Source organism: Felis catus, chromosome C1, assembly GCF_018350175.1.
Source record: "Felis catus isolate Fca126 chromosome C1, F.catus_Fca126_mat1.0, whole genome shotgun sequence".
Taxonomy (NCBI): Eukaryota; Metazoa; Chordata; class Mammalia; order Carnivora; family Felidae; genus Felis; species Felis catus.
Genome location: NC_058375.1, coordinates 54,145,239 through 54,162,458, shown reverse-complemented (window position 1 = coordinate 54,162,458; position 17,220 = coordinate 54,145,239). Strand labels below are relative to the sequence as shown.

The 17,220-nt window shown below is 36.2% G+C and overlaps 1 protein-coding gene across 9 annotated transcripts in view; it reads right to left on the bottom strand.

Annotated features, from left to right (window-relative positions):
• Nucleotides 1-17,220, bottom strand: part of LEPR (leptin receptor) — a 155,007-nt gene that overhangs the window by 61,994 nt on the left and 75,793 nt on the right. For all 9 annotated transcript variants that reach the window (XM_045035967.1, XM_045035970.1, XM_045035972.1 and 6 more), the window contains 3 exons: nucleotides 11,959-12,017; nucleotides 7,241-7,570; nucleotides 4,348-4,471 (listed from right to left, as the gene is read on the bottom strand). In XM_045035967.1, the coding sequence (XP_044891902.1) occupies nucleotides 4,348-4,471; nucleotides 7,241-7,570; nucleotides 11,959-11,998 (494 nt within the window). In that variant the 5' untranslated portion in view covers nucleotides 11,999-12,017. The remainder of the gene's footprint in view (nucleotides 1-4,347; nucleotides 4,472-7,240; nucleotides 7,571-11,958; nucleotides 12,018-17,220) is intronic.

Here is a 17,220-nt window from a genome sequence, read left to right as displayed (position 1 = left end):
AAACATCCTGTAGCACTAAAGAGTAAGGAAGTCCTCAAAAAAAAAAAAAAAGGGGGGGGGTGGGGCAGATCAAAATGACACAGGAGCCAGCTTCAATAAGTTCCCAGTGGTCAAATATGGGGCAATTTGACCAATAATATAAAAAATGAAAATAACTGATTATAGCTTATAAAATAAAATGAGAATCCATGAGGGGTGCTGGGATGGTTCAATAGGCTGAGCATCTAACTCTTGATTTTCACTCAGGTCATGATCTCATAGTTCATGAGTTCAAGTCCTATGTTGGGCTCTGCACTGACAGGGCAGAACTTGCTTGGGATTCTCTCTCTCCCTCTCTCTCTGTCCCACCCCACTCATGCTTCTCTCTCTCTCTCTCTCTCTCTCTCTCTCTCTCTCTCTCTCTCTCTCTCTCAGAATACATAACAAACTTTTTTAAAAATGTGGGAGTGGCTTTAGAACCAGGTGATGGACAGGGGTTAGAAAAATTTGGAGATGTGTGATAAAGAAAGCCTAAATTGTCTTGAATAGACTGTGAGTGGAAATGTGGAGTTTGATGACAGTTCCAGTGAGGGCACAAGAGAAAGTGAGTAACACAGACTGGAAACTGGAGGAAAGAAAATGTAATGTAAAGGCAGACAGCTAAGTCACACATCCACAGTTACATGGGAAGCACAGTCTACCTACTGAACTGGGTGATCTGCTGCAGGAAATTTCCAAGCAGGTGTTGAAGGTGCTTCTTGGTTTCCTCTTGCCACAAGAGGAGAGGTACACATTGAGTAAAGGGTGGTTAAACAAAAGAAACCAAGACTTGAGAGCTATGAGATGCCTGGCCTCTCCAGAGGGTAAAGATGTTAACACTAGGAAATGGCTTCTAAGCAAAGACCAGGGCTTAGAGATCTGTGGGCTTTTGTCTAATGGGGTGAACCCCAGTGAGAGCCACAGAAGGCTGTATGGTCTTGTGAGAGAACACAGTAGCAGACACACTGCTAGCTTAGACTGAAAGGATACAAAATGAAATGGAGCCATTGGACGTCCAAACTTGTGCTGACAGGAAGCATATGAGAAAACTCCCTGGCTGCAGAGATATGCAGCCTTTCATGAAAAACAACCTCAGAGGACAGAGCCAAGAAACATGGAGAATTAATTATTCCTGAGGTTGAGGTAATAGAGGGAATAAGCCTAAGGTGAGGAGGAGGGGGGATGGTCAAAGAGTGGGATCCTTGAAACTGAACTTATAGACAGAGCATGCTTACCAGTAATGACAAGGTCTACAGTAGGTCCACGAGAATGGGTGAACCAGGTCAGGTGAAAAAAACAAGAACAGTGAAAGAAAAGCCTTTAAGAAATTGATGATCATCCATATAGAAGTGGAAATCACCAAGAATGGTGACAGGGTAACAGTAAAGAGACAAGGCAAACTAGGTATTAGCAGTTACAAAAGTCTAAACACCTTGGATGACCCTTACTTATTCTTCCACTTCAATTTCTCACCATCCCCCAGCTTTACAACCCAACCACACTTAACTTTTCTTGTCCACAATGTCCAGATGTGACTGTGGGACTTTGCAAATGCTCCTCATTCTACCTGGTTCATTCTCTGCCCCCTTGTAACCCAGGCAGATAACTTCTAGTATCTGTATATGTTTTCACAAGTCCCTATGTTTATTACATCACAGCACTTTCAAATTATTATGTTCTCTGTCTTTACTGTTAGCTCCAGAAGGGTGAGGGCTGTGTCTGAGTTGTTCAACATGGTTCCTCACACTGAACTCAGTGGCTGGTGCACACAGTAGGATTTTTCTCCCAGGTCAAAGGTAAAGCGTCTAAAGAAGTAGCCTATTTCTATGGTATCTCTCCTTTGGATTCTTTGACAAACATTAATATCTGAGCTCAAACAATGCTTTCCCTTAAGGGACATATTTATAGGGCTTTAAATCCCTTATAAATGTTAGGTTTTGGTTCCTTTTAAAAACCATTCTTATTTACACATGGAAGCATTTGAAAGATTTCTCTCATGAACTCTAATGTCTGCAGAAGGGCATTTTGATTAAAAACTCTTCTTACAGTAACCACCTTTATGGGTTTTCTCTTCCATGGAAGTCTTATTCATTAAACTGACCATCTCTTCCTCATGATTTGAGGAGTCTTATTTAAATTATTTAGAGATACAGTGCCCAGAGATGCAGACAACACAGAATTTAAGGCAGAAACAGCATTGACAATTGGTAAAGTGGATATATTAGCCCAATCATACAAAGGAGAAAACAATTAATATGGCAAAAAGGAGTAAGAAAAAAACCCACAATGTTCCTCCAACTGCATGCAATTATGACAAGTTTTCCTGTACTGATATTTTTAGAAAATTGAGTTCAAAATAAAAGCAGGTCAAAAGAATCTGCTAAATTCATCATGTAAGTTGAAAAATCTAGTTAATTTATCATAATTTTCTCATTTTCTGAGTCTGACCCAGAAAAACCATCATGTAATGAATAGACCAATGGTTACCTGGCTGACTGAAGTGAAGTGAAAATTCTCAACTGTAGCTAAGTTACTATGCAATTTTGTAATGTTCCAATATATTCATGTATATTTTTTCTAAAAATGCAGACCTCAAGACTTAACTATAGTCTATACATAATAGTAAGATTTTGATAATAACAAAATGTAAATACTTGCACATGGTCACAGAGCTCTTAAACCAAGCATGCTGCCCTAGCTTGCTGACAATATCTGAAATTCTCTTGAATGGGCACCCAGTGAGTTTTTGATCACCATCCAAAATATTTAGGTCATCATAGGAATGTGCTACATTGCAAAGTAATTCTTTTCTGTGAGCTAAAACCTATTTTGCTCAATAAAACAGGAAATTTTCTGTTCCAAACTTCAAATATATCTTTATCTACCACAGTGCTTCCTTTCTTTCCTCAGTACTCAAGGTTGAGGTGAGCTTCCTTCATTTTAAGACCAACCTTTCACCTGTGCTTTTTTCCTGAAACTTGTTTATTTAAATATTCACACTCTGTTATAGATCTTCAATAGTCCCCCTTCTACTATATCTTCAAACTTTCCCTCCCTGCTGGGTCATTATCTAGAAGCAAGCTCACTCTCTCCTGTCCTTTAAATGCCCACCCTTGGCTGTGCATTACCCATTATTCCTCTGTCCTTCCCACTTTACAACCTCCACTACTTTGGGGGACTCTAGAGGTTTATAGCTCAGTCATTTCTATTTTGCACATTTTTCTAGGTTTCCTGGCTGTCCAGAATTTTGTGCCGCTGAAACACTGGCAGCTAGGGCACCTTTTCACCAATCAGATAGTCCCCTTCAGGATCCTCGCCTTAATGTGAATTGCACAAAGAAGCAAAGGCTAGCAGGGCCTTCTACAGTCATCTAGAATTAGAATTCAGCTGCACAAGTTATCCCCACCTAAGGCTTCCACAACAATCTTGTGTTCCCATGGCTTCATGTGCCTCCCAAACAGACAACAGTAACCACTAAAACTGAAGCCCTATACCTATCTGCCCCAACCACCAGCCTGTGATGCCTCAAAGGCAGAAATCATTACTATCTTTTTTTCTCAGCATCTTTAAGTTTCTTTCTTTTCAAATTATTTTTATTGGGGTAAAATATACATAAAATTTATCATTTTGAGTATACAGTTCAGTGACAGCAGTACATTTACACTGTTGGGTAATATAAATCCAATTCCAGAACTTTTCTCATCTTCTTCAACTGAAACTCTATACTTATTTAAAGAGGACCTCCCATTGCCCCTACCCCTAGTCCCTGGTAACTACTATTCTATTTGACTCATGTTTATATGGACAGTTTCTAGCATGTCGCCCCTCAGTGGTATGATCTCAATAACTGCAGAACTGAAGGAAATGAGTCTCTTTCTCCTTGAGCATCCCACAAAAGGACAAATTAGAAAAAAAATTTAAAGAGCTGAAATTTACAGAGGAATGATATGTATTATCACTGGAATTATTAGAACACTTGAATGATGTGTTAGCTAGAATTCTAAGTGTATGGCTATCTCAAACCACCATCTTGGCTCTCTAACTAGCACAAACAAATATTGAGCACTTCTATTTTTAAGCGAATAAAATGATCAAATATGAAGGAAAAAATCTACCTGAAAAAGAAACGTGTAACAAGTTTTTCCCCTCCACTCAAATATCTAAGACCCCTGAATTGAGTTCATACTTCTTTCAGAATATATTCCCATAGATACAAAAGGAAATGTAGGGATAGGAGAGTTTTCATAATCCACTTCTGTGTATGGAAGCTCTTGCATTTAAAAGAAATTATGTCCTAGAAATTTCCAAATTAATTTATTTGGTACTTACAGAACATATAAAAGATGGACCTTAAGGTCATAAGCCTTGAAAGGATTCTTAAATAGTGACTCCATATAGCAGATGAATAATTCCAAGTCCTCTTTCGTCCAGCACTGTATGTTCCAGTTTGCACCTGAATTAAAAATAAACTACATTAAATCTGAAAAACATTCTGAACAACTCAGTGAAAGAGAAGAACTAAATTAAATTTACCAGTGTTCTGATACAACTTCCACTGCCTATTCTGAGAAAAAAAGAACCAGCTCTAACCAGTGGTATGTATCTGCCCAAGTGATCTAGTCCCTTAGGCCTTCAGTTTCCTTTCTGGTAAAGTAAGAGACTTAAATTCAATTACCGCTTCTCAAACTCTTCTTATTTTTTTAATCTTGAACTACTTAAGTAGGACAAAAGACCTCAAAAGTCACCTAGTTCAGTTCATGCTTGCTTTCTAAGAGAAAAGAAAATATTCAATATCAAGATACGAGCACATGTGGAGCAGTATTTATGTGTCTGCTTTAGCAATAAAAGCAAAGTGATTCACATGTGAACAGTGATTCATGTCTTAAATTCTTGTTATTGTAAATTACAGGCCCCAGATATAACTGATGCAGGCATACTTTCACTGTGCACTGAAAAACTCACCTGGCAATAAATTATTGGCGGGTTGTAATTTAAAAAGCAAGAATAGCAACAATCATAAATAATGGCTCACTTAAGACAACACTAACATATTCCCCAAACTTGAAGGATTTCTAGCTGGTAGGGATTTTACAACAGTGTTGAACCATTATGAAGTAAACAGCATGCGTGGCAGAATAATCAGCTGAAATCCTCAGTAACCACCACTTAACCTACCGATTTCAGTTACAAAAATTTAAAGTGAGAAGTGACTAGTTATGCAAGCTTTATTTATGTGTAAAACTGAAATCTACGGCATCATAGGGACACCTGGGTGGCTCAATCTGTTTGGCTCAGGTCACAATCTCACGGCTTGTGGGCTAGAGGCCCTTGTTGACAGCGAGAAGCCTACTTGGGATTCTCTCTCCCTCCCTCTCTCTCTCTCTACCCCTCCCTCCCTTGCTTCAACACACACCTGCACGTGCTCCCTCTCTCTCTCTCAAAAATAAATAAAATTTTTAAAAAATCTATAACATCATAATCATTTCTCTTCAAAAGTGAAGAAAGTACTAACATTTTTTTGATCATTTCAAAGCTCATCACAAAGACCCTGCCTTAATAAGTTCATGCTTGGTATATCCATTGAATTGCTGGAATGGCTAGTTAAGTTCCCCTACAAATTAAAAAAAAATGCTTCAATTAAAATTAAGTGAATGTTATGTGGCGCCTGGCTGGTTCAGCCAATTAAGCATCTGACGTTGGCTCAGGTCATGATCTCACGGCTTGTGGGTTTGAGCCCTGCATTGGGCTCTGTGCTGACAGCTCAGAGTCTGGAGCCTGCTTCGGATTCTGTGTCTCCCCCTCTCTTCCCCTCCCCCACTCACATTCTGTCTCTCTCTCCCTCAAAAATAAATGAACGTTAAAAAAATGTTTGATATTAATAAAAAATTAAGTGAATTTTATTAATCAATGGTTATGGACTCCATTGGAGACACTGGGAGTTATTACTACTAACTTGTTTTAAAACTCTGATTTTATTGCATATTTATACTTTGTTCTTAAGCTGATTTCAATAAACCAGAGTGTTTCTTCCATCTAATCAGTGATGCTCAACCAGTGGCAATTTGGCCCTCAGGGGCATCTGGCAATGTTTGGGGACATGTTTTGATTGTCACAACTGGGCAAGGAGCTACTTGTATCTAGGTAGAAGCCAGGGATGTTGCTAAACATCCTACAATGCACAGAACAGCCCCCCCATACCCAAGAATTGTCAGGCCCAAAATGTTAATAAGGTTGAGGTTGAGAAATTCTGATTAACCCTTAACAGAAGTGCTATATTTATGCTTGCCTTTACTTTCATACTGTAGGTCTCTTTGTATTACTGAGTCAATGGATGCTGTTCTGTTAGCTTTTCCAGAAGGCTTGGAAATAATTTTGTTGTTTAGATTTCCAGATGTAGAATTATTAATTATGCTAACTACATTCAGTGTACATTATACTTGAACAACAAAACCCCCTTGATTTAAAACATGGATTGGCTGCAGAGAGATTCTTTCCTTGAACAAATATTATTCATAAATGCTTTAAAATTTAACTACTTCTGATGTGCCTGGCTAGCTAAGCCTGTAGCACATGCAACACTTGATCTCGGGGTTGTGAGTTCAAGCCCCATGTTGGGTGTAGAAATTACTTTAAAAACTTTTTTTAATCTTAAAAAATTTTTTAACTAATTCAACAGTTGAATGTTTTGAATATTTAATATATTTAACAAAATAAGGGGTGATTTTTCTATTTTAAAGCAAATTTAGTGGTGCCTGGGTGGCTTGGTCAGTTGAGCATCCAACTCTTGGTTTTGGCTTAGGTCATGATCCCAGGGTCATGGGATTGCACCCACATTGGACCCTGGGCTGAGTATGGAGCCTGCTTAAGATTCTCTCTCCCTCTTTCTCTCTCTACCCCTTTCCTCTACACATGCTCTCTCTCTAAAATAAAAAATAGTAATAATAAAATAAGGCAAACTTAGAAGATTACAAAAAACTGACTTACAGGGTATAGGTAAGAGTTCCCTCATTACATTTTTCTTTTATTTTTATAACATATGAAATAATTTGGGGCTCATTAGTTTGGTCACATAACGAATCATAATTTTATTACTAATATAAAATGATATGTGTTAAGAATCCCATCCATAAGACATCTATTTTATACAAGTTTCAGAAAACGAAAACATTTTGTTTAAAACAGTTAAAATAACATCTAATGCTCACAATATTAAAATACTTACCTATTTGCTGGAAAACTAAAGAATTCACTGTTGCAACAAATGCCTTCCCTTCCACGTCATCTGCATGTACAGAACAGTTTTTATCTTCCTCGCTCCAAAGGCAACAGTGAAAAGTTGTTTTGGAAGATAAATTAGAAAGGTAGGTACTACTTGAATTAAATTTAGCTTCAACAACTGCCTCATAATGTTCATTCACATTTGAAGTGTTCTTTGAGATTCCAGTAGGCAAGAGAAAGTCATAGGTTGTATTTGGTGGCATGCACGACAACTTAAATCTCCAGGGAGTAATTGGGTATGCCAAGTTAAATGCAGTTATCAAATAAATAAATTCTGTCAGGGTATTAAAAAAGACACATAGAAATCATAATTAATCACATAAGACACATAATTAATAAGACACATAATTAATCACATAGACACATAATTAATCACTTTGACTAAGACATAAATAGGAAGTATCTAAGATTAAACCATGTAGTGCTCAGTAGTATTTAACTTAGTGCCCAATCCGTGCCTAATGCACAGCTCTGGGTTTCCATTACACAATGTATTATACATTGTTCATAGAGATAACTTCACTCTTAGCACCTCTTTTTGGAAATTCATGCTTCATTTTCCTCATGAATCTAGCATTCTATATTTATATTTTAATTAAAAATTATATATACAAGTATTATATATTACAAATTATATAAACAAGTATTAAAGTTCTGTTTTAATATTTTTTAATTTTTTTAATGTGTATTCATCCATTTTTGAGAGAGACAGAGAGCATGAATGGGGGAGGGACAGAGAGAGGGAGACACAGAATCTGAAGCAAGCTCCAGGCTCTGAGCTGTCAGCACAGAGCCCGACGCGGGGCTTGAACTCACGAATCACAAGATCATGACCAAAGCTGAAATCAGACACTTAATGGACTGAACCACCTAGGCACCCCTGTTTTAATATTTCTTAAAGAGAATAATACCAAAATGTTAGCACTATGAGTGCTTTTCAAAGAGTTTGCTTTCAACATCAGGACAGCTGGATGATCTCTTCTGCCCATGATCCTCAAATATATGACATCATCGAAGGCATGTCCTGAATGCACTCTCCAAGAATCAATGTACAAAGACAGGAAAATTCCATTGCTGATTAAAGACAATTCTCACCTTTTTAGACATAAAAAAAATTAAGAATAATCATATAATCCCATACTCAAAAACTCTCAAAAGTGGTACTTATTTTTTAGGAATTGTCTGAAAATATAATAATAAATTCTCAATAATTCTTTCTTTTACAAGCTACTCAAATAATACAACAGCTGTGTTGCCTCATATACAAACTAATGCAGAATGAGAATTCTGAGAATTTAGCATGGATTTGAATGGAATGAGAATTTTGAAGAATTAGGGTAAATGTAAAAATATAAGAAAATAGCAATTTTTAAAAAACAAATTCACAAAAACGATGTTTTAAACTATAAAAGTAAAACATGTAAAAATATTTAAGCAATATGTAGGTAACAACTGTTAAAGTTTGGTTTCTAAACTTTTCCATAAAAATAAATTAACATAAAAATGTATCAGATGTAGGGGCACCTGGGTGGCTCCTCAGTTAAGCATCCAACTCTTGATTTCAGCTCAGGTCACAATCTCATGAGATCCAGCCCCACTGCTCAAGATTCTCATTCTCTCTTTCTCTTTCTCTCTCTCTCTCTCTCTCTCTCTCTCTTCCTCTGCTCCTCCTCCACACTCATACACTCATTCTCTCTCTCTCTCTCTCTCAAAATAAAAAAAATTTAAAATGTATCAGATGCAAAAAAAAGATAAAATAAGAATATATCAGATGCCTAAATTAAGCCAAATATGACTGTGACCCCTCATTACAATTGTGTTCCTTTGGACTTCAATCTTTCTAATATATGTTTCTGAAATCAGAACATGTTAATAAAAAATAAAATAGGTTATTTCTTTGGTTTTACAAAACCATGAATATTTGTTGGTATTAATTAAAAGCATTATTTTCTAGCTGCATATGGAAGATTCAGTTGGCTGGACTGAAATGAGCCTAAAATCCTCAAAGAAGTCTTTGAAATTTAAAATGTAATAATGAATGTCATAGACATAATGACTGTTGAATCAGCTTAATTAAAAGATGGTTCTATTTTTGCATGCTTGTTTTGCAAATATTTCTTTCCCTCCAGATGAACCCTAAACAACAGAAACCAGAATTTATTTCTGAAGGCATATGTTCTCATGGTAACAACGTCCCAAGAACTCTTCTGATTCACAAGACTTCATCAAACAACAAACCTTTTGGAAAGCCAATGTGAAACACGTTGAGTGGAGCCTAATAAAAGCTAGAGAATATAAGACAGAATGAGTATGTTGCTACTTTTAGATAGTCCCTTGTGGCATAGTTGTTTTGTTTTGTTTTGTTTTGAAATCTGTCAACAGTGGGGTTATCCTGGGTATTTGCTGTAAATATACAGATGGAGACAATGAGAAAGAACAGTATGCACAACAAGGAAAACTAGTAGAGAAGCTCATAAGAGTGCCTTCAGTTTGGATTAGCCAAGGAGATGCTCAGAACTCACTGACACATAGCTGGACAGCTTGAGGAGCTCCCAATACGGTTGCCAGATAAAATGTTTTTTTTTAAATAGCCTGACTTTAATTTTAAAAATGGAACATAACCTAAATTAGATGATTTGAGGGGTTTTTTAAGTCAGAATATCTCTAGAGTGTGGTCAGAAACAAGTGAGAATAGTATGCTCAAAATTCATTGGCAATATGAGTGACTAATTTCAAACAGAAGCATACTATTAGTTAAAATCAAGACATTTTAAAAAATCTATAAGCTTTCTCTTGAGGATATTCCTGCAATGGATAGGAGGGAGACTAGTATACATTTAAACTCTGAAAGCATTCTTCTGGTGGTATTCAGGATGGAAATTTTAAAGGTATACACCATCCCTTGGTAATATCCCTTTATAACATTATACTTGTCATTGTCTACTGGAGTTCTAATGTGAAATAACATTTAAAATGGCATGTCCCTTCCATTTGAGAATAAATCCATTATTTTGTCATAGTCATATATTTTAAATATTATCACCAAGTTAAACAGCTCTTTGATAGAGAACTAAAGTTTTGACTATCACCTGATATATATACATTTATAATTTAATAACACTACATTTACTAAATTAAAATTAAAACATTTAAGTGTCACTGTATCTTTTTTCTACACATGCATAAGGGTGTTAGTATGCATACATAAATTTCTGTACCATAAAAAAAAACAAAGTTAAAAAGCAAACAATGGGCAGGAAGAAAATTTTGCATAATATTAACAAATAGTTACAGGCTTCTGATGATTAAGGTTATGTGTCAACTTGTCTAGGTTCATGGGGTGCTCAGTCATTTGGTCAAACATTATTCTGGGTGTATCTGTGAGGATGTCTGGATGAACTTAACAACTGAATCAGTAAAATGAGTAAAGCAGATTGTCCTCCGTAAGGTAGACAGGCCTCATGATCGATTGGAGACCTGAATAGAGCAAAAAGGCTGAGTTAGAGGGAACTCCTACTGCCTGACTGACATCAGTCTTTTCCTTCCTTTGGACCCAAACTGAAACATCAGCTCTTCTTGCATCCGAAGCCTTCCAGTGTCCAGACTGGAACTTGTATCATCAGTTCTCCTGGGTTTCCAGCCTGGCAACTACAGGTCACGGGACTTCTCAACCTCCACAATCTTGTGAGTCAATCCTTGTAATAAATCTCTTTCTCTATATATATAAATCCTACCGGTTCTGTTTCTCTGGAAAACCCTGACTAATACAGTACTAAATATCAATTACATTTTAGAAAATCCTAAAAATCACTAAGACAGAATCCAACCACAAAATGGCCAAAGCATATGGTTTAGAAAATCACATAAGAAATATAAATGGTCCATAAACAGTGCTCAACCTCGCAAACAGCCAAATAAATAAAACTGAAATGGGATGCTATGTTTTGCTTATCTGACAGAGCAAAAAGACAAAAGAATGATAGTATACATCTTTGACAGAAATGCAATGGGCTGGTGTTCATATATCTGTGGTGGTACCACAAATGCTACAAAGCTTTGTGGAGAAAATTTCACAGTATTCATCAAATTTTATAATGTGCATACTATGTAATAGAGAATTCCTCCTTAACAACTAATCAGCAGGAATATTCTTCCAAATGTACAAAGATATAGATACAGATATATGGATTTCAATGCAGCATTATTTGCTACAGTAAAAGAAATGTCTATCAATGGGGAATTGGTGAAATAAATTAATAATTTAAAGTATATTCATACAGATCATTGTTGTGCAACCATTAAATGAATAAGCATATCAGTAAATACTCAGTAAAAAAAATGTTATCATAATAAATTGAAAAACTATTAAGTAGAAAAAAACAAAAAACAATATGTATAGACCAATTCTATTTTTGTAACCATAGATATGGATTGTGTGTGTTTGTATGTGTTATGGTTCTGGAAAGCTACACATCAGATTATTCCCAGGAGATTGGGAAGTGTTTTTATTTTCACACTTATGCTTTTGTTTGGTTTGTATTTTTAATCATAAGCATGAGAATTCTGAACTGTGGACAGGAAATTCTGCTAGCCAATAAAAGAAACAATATCTCCAACAGCAAAATCTCTTATATACGGACATTTAAAAAGCAGATAACTTACCCCAATGTAACAAAGCCACACAGAATTTTTGACAAATCATCTTACTTCAGAGAGTAGACCTGAAAAACAGTACATCGAAAACAAATACATACACACACACATGCACAAAAACACCTGACATCTATATAAGCTGTCTGGGAAAATATAAAAGGAAAAAGATTATGAACGAGTCTTTAAATTTAATCCTCTATAATACTCTGCATCAATATCAGAGAACTGTCTCGCATTAAAGTATAGCTACACATTAAAGGTTTACTCCTGTGTACCTGCTATCTTACACAGTTAAAATATAAGCTACATATTCATATACAGCATAATCAATTTTTCAATGTTCCTTTATGCCATGACAAACGAGGACAGGCATCAAAGGATAAGACTATATTTTTAACTGAGCAAAAGTGTTCATAATGTTAATTAAATATGTACTAACATTAATAGCACAGTCTTTTTTTTTATAGCTCAGTTCTTAAATTTCTCTTATTTTCTAAAGCCTTTATCTTTACTATGATACTACAAAGTCAAACAGTTATAGCATAGGTAATCACTGTACATTTGTTTCCAAAAAAAGAGGAGGAAATTTTCCAGTATGTTTTTGGAAACTCCCACCGTTTATTTGCAGATAAAGCAATATTCACATTGGAGAGTTATTAGAGTAATTCAAGGAAAGGCTGATGGCTTAATATATCCAAATGATAGGGTGACTTCAAGAGATAAGCTTTCCCATGAAGTCTCCTCATTTTTAAATACATCATGAATGAGATTATTCTTACCAGTATATCATGAATGGTAGCATAATTTTAATATATTGGGATTCAATTTGTAATGAAACCATAAAGGCTTTTGTTGTTCCAGGGTTTTTTGTTATCTCAAACTGGGGATTCAGTTCACTACACAAAAGTTAATCTGAGTTAAAAAAAGTTCTGAATTAGGTGTCAGGAGTCTTGAATGTAAATCTAGAGTCTTTGACCAGCTGTAGGACTTGGCACTTCAACACTCTAGACCTCAGGTTCCTCATCTACAAATCCTCCTGATGGATGAGCTCAACAATCTCTTTCAGAGATGCTCATGATTCTGAGAGATTTTATTTTAAAATAGAAATCACAGCTTTACACAAAGATATTTTCAAATATCAAGTAAGAAAGATGTCTCATAAGTCATTACTGACAATTGGTACCATGTGATGTGTAAACAGAAAAACGTACTTGTTTAGTTCACAACTTAATAACTCTCAGGAGGAAAATGGATGAGTATAAACATTTTGTAGTCTGGTCAATTTGTTTTTCAGCCTCTTGCTTTTTCATCAGAAGTTTGGTTCTTTATATACTGACATCACAGTGTGTCTTCAGGATTTCTAAAAATCAGTTTAGTGTTTGGAATCCTCATTATCTAATCATATGAATTTTTTTTTTTTTTGCTACCTGTTTCTGGTACAACATTTTCTCATAAAATAAACCCAAGAGCAAGTTTCATAATCAGGATGTGTCATAGATACAACATATCATTTAACTAAGTGTTTTGAATGAACTGACTGGTGACAAGTAATTCAGTCCAACAACAGATTTGACTCACTTTTAACTCAACTGATCTGCTGAGTCAAGTGACCAAACAGACCAGGGTTTTTTTGCTTATATAAGACAAGCATTATTTTCTTTAATGTTCCATGCAAAACACAAACTATTCTAATGGTTTGAATTCTGGTAGTCAGGTTTCACTCTTACATAACAGAGAAATAATCACAGATATGAAAAAGGCATAGATGAAACCTTGAAGAGAGTGTGAAAGGTGGTACTTTACACAGACCCAATGAGACAAATATTTAAATGACCGACACTGTACCAGAAATGAATAATAAGGAGATTTGCAAAAATACAAACAATACAGAAAAAAGGAACAGAAGTTTTTAAACTGTGAGAAAAAAAATCAAGTAAAGGGAAAACTAATGGTAAGGTGGCCAAAATAAGTATAATACACAAAATGCCATTAATTTGAATTCGGTTTTTAAAGATGAGCTATTGGGGCACTTGGGTGGCTCAGCTGGTTAAGTTTCGGACTTCAGCTCAGGTCATGATCTCACTGCTCATGCGTTCAAGCCCCACATCAGGCCCTGTGCTGACAGCTCACAGCCTGGAGCCTGCTTGATTCTGTCTCTGTCTGTCTGTCTGTCTCTCTCTCTCTCTCTCTCTCTCTCTCTCTCTCTCTCTCTCCTTCTCCCTCTCTGCCCCTCCCCTGCTTGTGATCTCTCAAAAATTAAAAAAAAGTTAAAAAAAATTTAAAGATAAGCTGTTGATTTCCCTTATGCTTTCTTATGGTCAAATTGGTCAATTACAAATTCAGAGTACTCAAAATAAAACGTAACCAACAGCTTAGGGGAAATGTTCAAATAATCCTAACAGTAAGAACAGAAAGAAATTTTGCCTGAGTAACTTCAAAACAGGTAACATCCTCATGAACACTCTCACAGTACCAGAGTTTCATGTGAACCTCAAAATCCAATAATTTCTCAGCCCCTCCATTGCCAATACCCTATTCTAAGTCACCATTATCTCTTCCCTGGACAGTTGGAAGGGCCTCTTAACTGGTCTCCCTGCTGTTGCCCTTACTCTCCAGTTCAGTCTATTCTCAATGCGGCAGCCAGAGTGGTCTTGTTAACACATAGGTCATATCATGCCTGTCTTACCCCAAACACGGTCGTACTCTCCTTTTCACTCTGCGTAAAAGTCCGAGTCCTGCACAGAACTACAAGGTCCTGGATCTCTACTGCCTCTCTGACCTCATCAACCACTGCTCTTCTCTTTGTTCAAGTCACCTTCTCAGAGGAGCCTTTCCTGACTAGCCCATCTACAATTTCAACCCAGCATGTCATATCTGCTGAATTTTCTTCTTATTATTACTTCGCACTGTCTAATGTGAATATGACTTGTTTTTCTTGTTTATTGTTTAACTCTCCCCACTAGAATATAAACTCCACTAGACCAAGGGATCTTTTTTTACTATTTCCTTTCATCATTATATCCTTCTCACATAGAAGCCTGCCTCTCACATAGTAGGGGCTCTCTATACACTCACTGAATGAGTGAGTGAATGAATGCATGATACGACTCTTTCTTGATATATTCTTAAAAATAGGCTGGTAGCATCATACCAAGAAAATAACAGCAATCTTTAAAAGAGGTGTTCTGTGGACAGCAAAGATGTGATACACACACACACACACACACACACACACACACACACACACACGAATATTATACAACCATAAAAAAGGATGAGATCCTGCATTTGTTACAACATGGATGCTAAGTGTAGTAAGTTAAACTGGGAGAGACAAATACCGTATGATTTCACTCATGTGGAATCTAAAAAACAAAACAAATGAATACACAAACCAAAAGTAGAATAAGACCTCTAAATACAGAGAACTGATGTTTGCCAGGGGGGAGCTGGGGGGATGGGCAAAATGGGTGAAGGAGAGTGGGAGATATAGGCTTCCAGTTATGGAATATGTCACAGGAATAAAAGTCATAGCATAAGGAATATAGTCAAGGATATTGTAATAATGTTATATGGTGGCAGATGGTAGTTACAGTTGTGGTGAACATAGCATAATGTATAAACTTATTGAATCACTATGTTGTACATCTAAAACTAATGTAATTTTATGTGTCGACTATACTCAAATTAAAAAAAAATTAAAGAGGCATTCTAATAAAAACCCATCTTTGAGAACCAGATTTAATTCCAGAGAAAATTTCAGAATGGTGATTCTTAACCATTTTTAAATATGCATCTCGTTGAGAAGTTTGTGAGAGCAAGGTACCAACTGCCAGGAAGAGACACATATATTCAAAATTACACCTATAATATCAGAGGGTTAACAAATTCTCTGAAATTTATTCAAAGCTCCCATATTAAGTCCTGATATAGCTAAATGAACAGAGTTCACACTCCTCCGTCAATCCTCCATAAGTATAGCTCCTATGAATCGAGCAATTGATAGACACCGAATTGTGAGGAATTTGAGATAATATTGCCTAACATTCCCTCTGGAATGTAGTCATTCTATGTTGACAGTTAAAACACTTATGTGTTTTATTTGAAATCTCCATAAATTATACAAAGATTCATCCACAGTCTGATCTAAATGATCCCTCCATAATACCTGGATGTGCAGGCAGTAATTCAAATTTCATCTTTTTCTATACTTTTTTTAATGTTTATTTTTGAGAGAGAGAGAGAAATAGAGACAGAGTGGGAGTGGGGGAGGGGCAGAGAGAGAGAAGACACAGAATTTGAAGCAGGCTCCAGGCTCTGAGCTGTCAGCAAAAAGCCTGATGCAGAGCTTCAACTCACGAACCACAAGATCATGACCTGAGCCAAAGTTGCACACTTAACTGACTCATAATACAACAGAGTAAGCATATTATATCACTAACCCTTCAGCTATTACTATCATGGAAAATTCTTTGTGTATTTTTATGTATAAAATTCTATTTAAATATAAAGCAGAATAGTCTCAATTAATGTTTGAATGAGTGGGAAGAAAAATTATTTACAACTTGCTCTAATGATCTCACAAAGTCTCTAGTTTGTAGAAAAGTTTATGAGTAAGAAAAGCAATTCTGAACAGAGTCTTGATGAGTAAACTCAATGATTTCCATCTGCCACTAATTCTTGCTTTTACTTTCTGCTAGAGAGGCACCCATCTTTCACTTAAAAAACAACATTTAAGTATTTTGCTTAAATACAAATGAAAAACACTATTTCTTCAAGTGTCAAAATAAATATAGCTTGGTCTAGCTCTACTAACCTTGTTATCTTAGTTCTGTTTACTTTTATTTCTTCACTGTGACAGAAATTGGTCATGTTATTCCTTCCCATTACGTAGTTGTCAAAGACTTAAATTTTTCTTTAATTTTTATTTATTTATTTGTTCTTATTTTAGAGGGAGAAAGAGAGTATGTGCATGGGAGTAGAGGAACAGAGGGGAAGAGAGAGATAGAATCCCAAGCAGGCTCCACACTCAGCATGGAGCTCGATGTGGGGTCCGATCCCACAACCCTAGGATCATGACCTGAGCCAAAACCAAGAGTGAGTCACTGAACCAACTGAGCCACCAGGTGCCCCTGCTCAACTTTTAAAATCAAGCTTAGAAGATCAAAACATAATATAGAAGTGCCTGGGTGGCTCAGTCAGTTAAGCATCCCACTCTTAATTTCAGCTCAGGTCATGACCCCAGGGTCATGGAATTGAGCCCCATGTTGG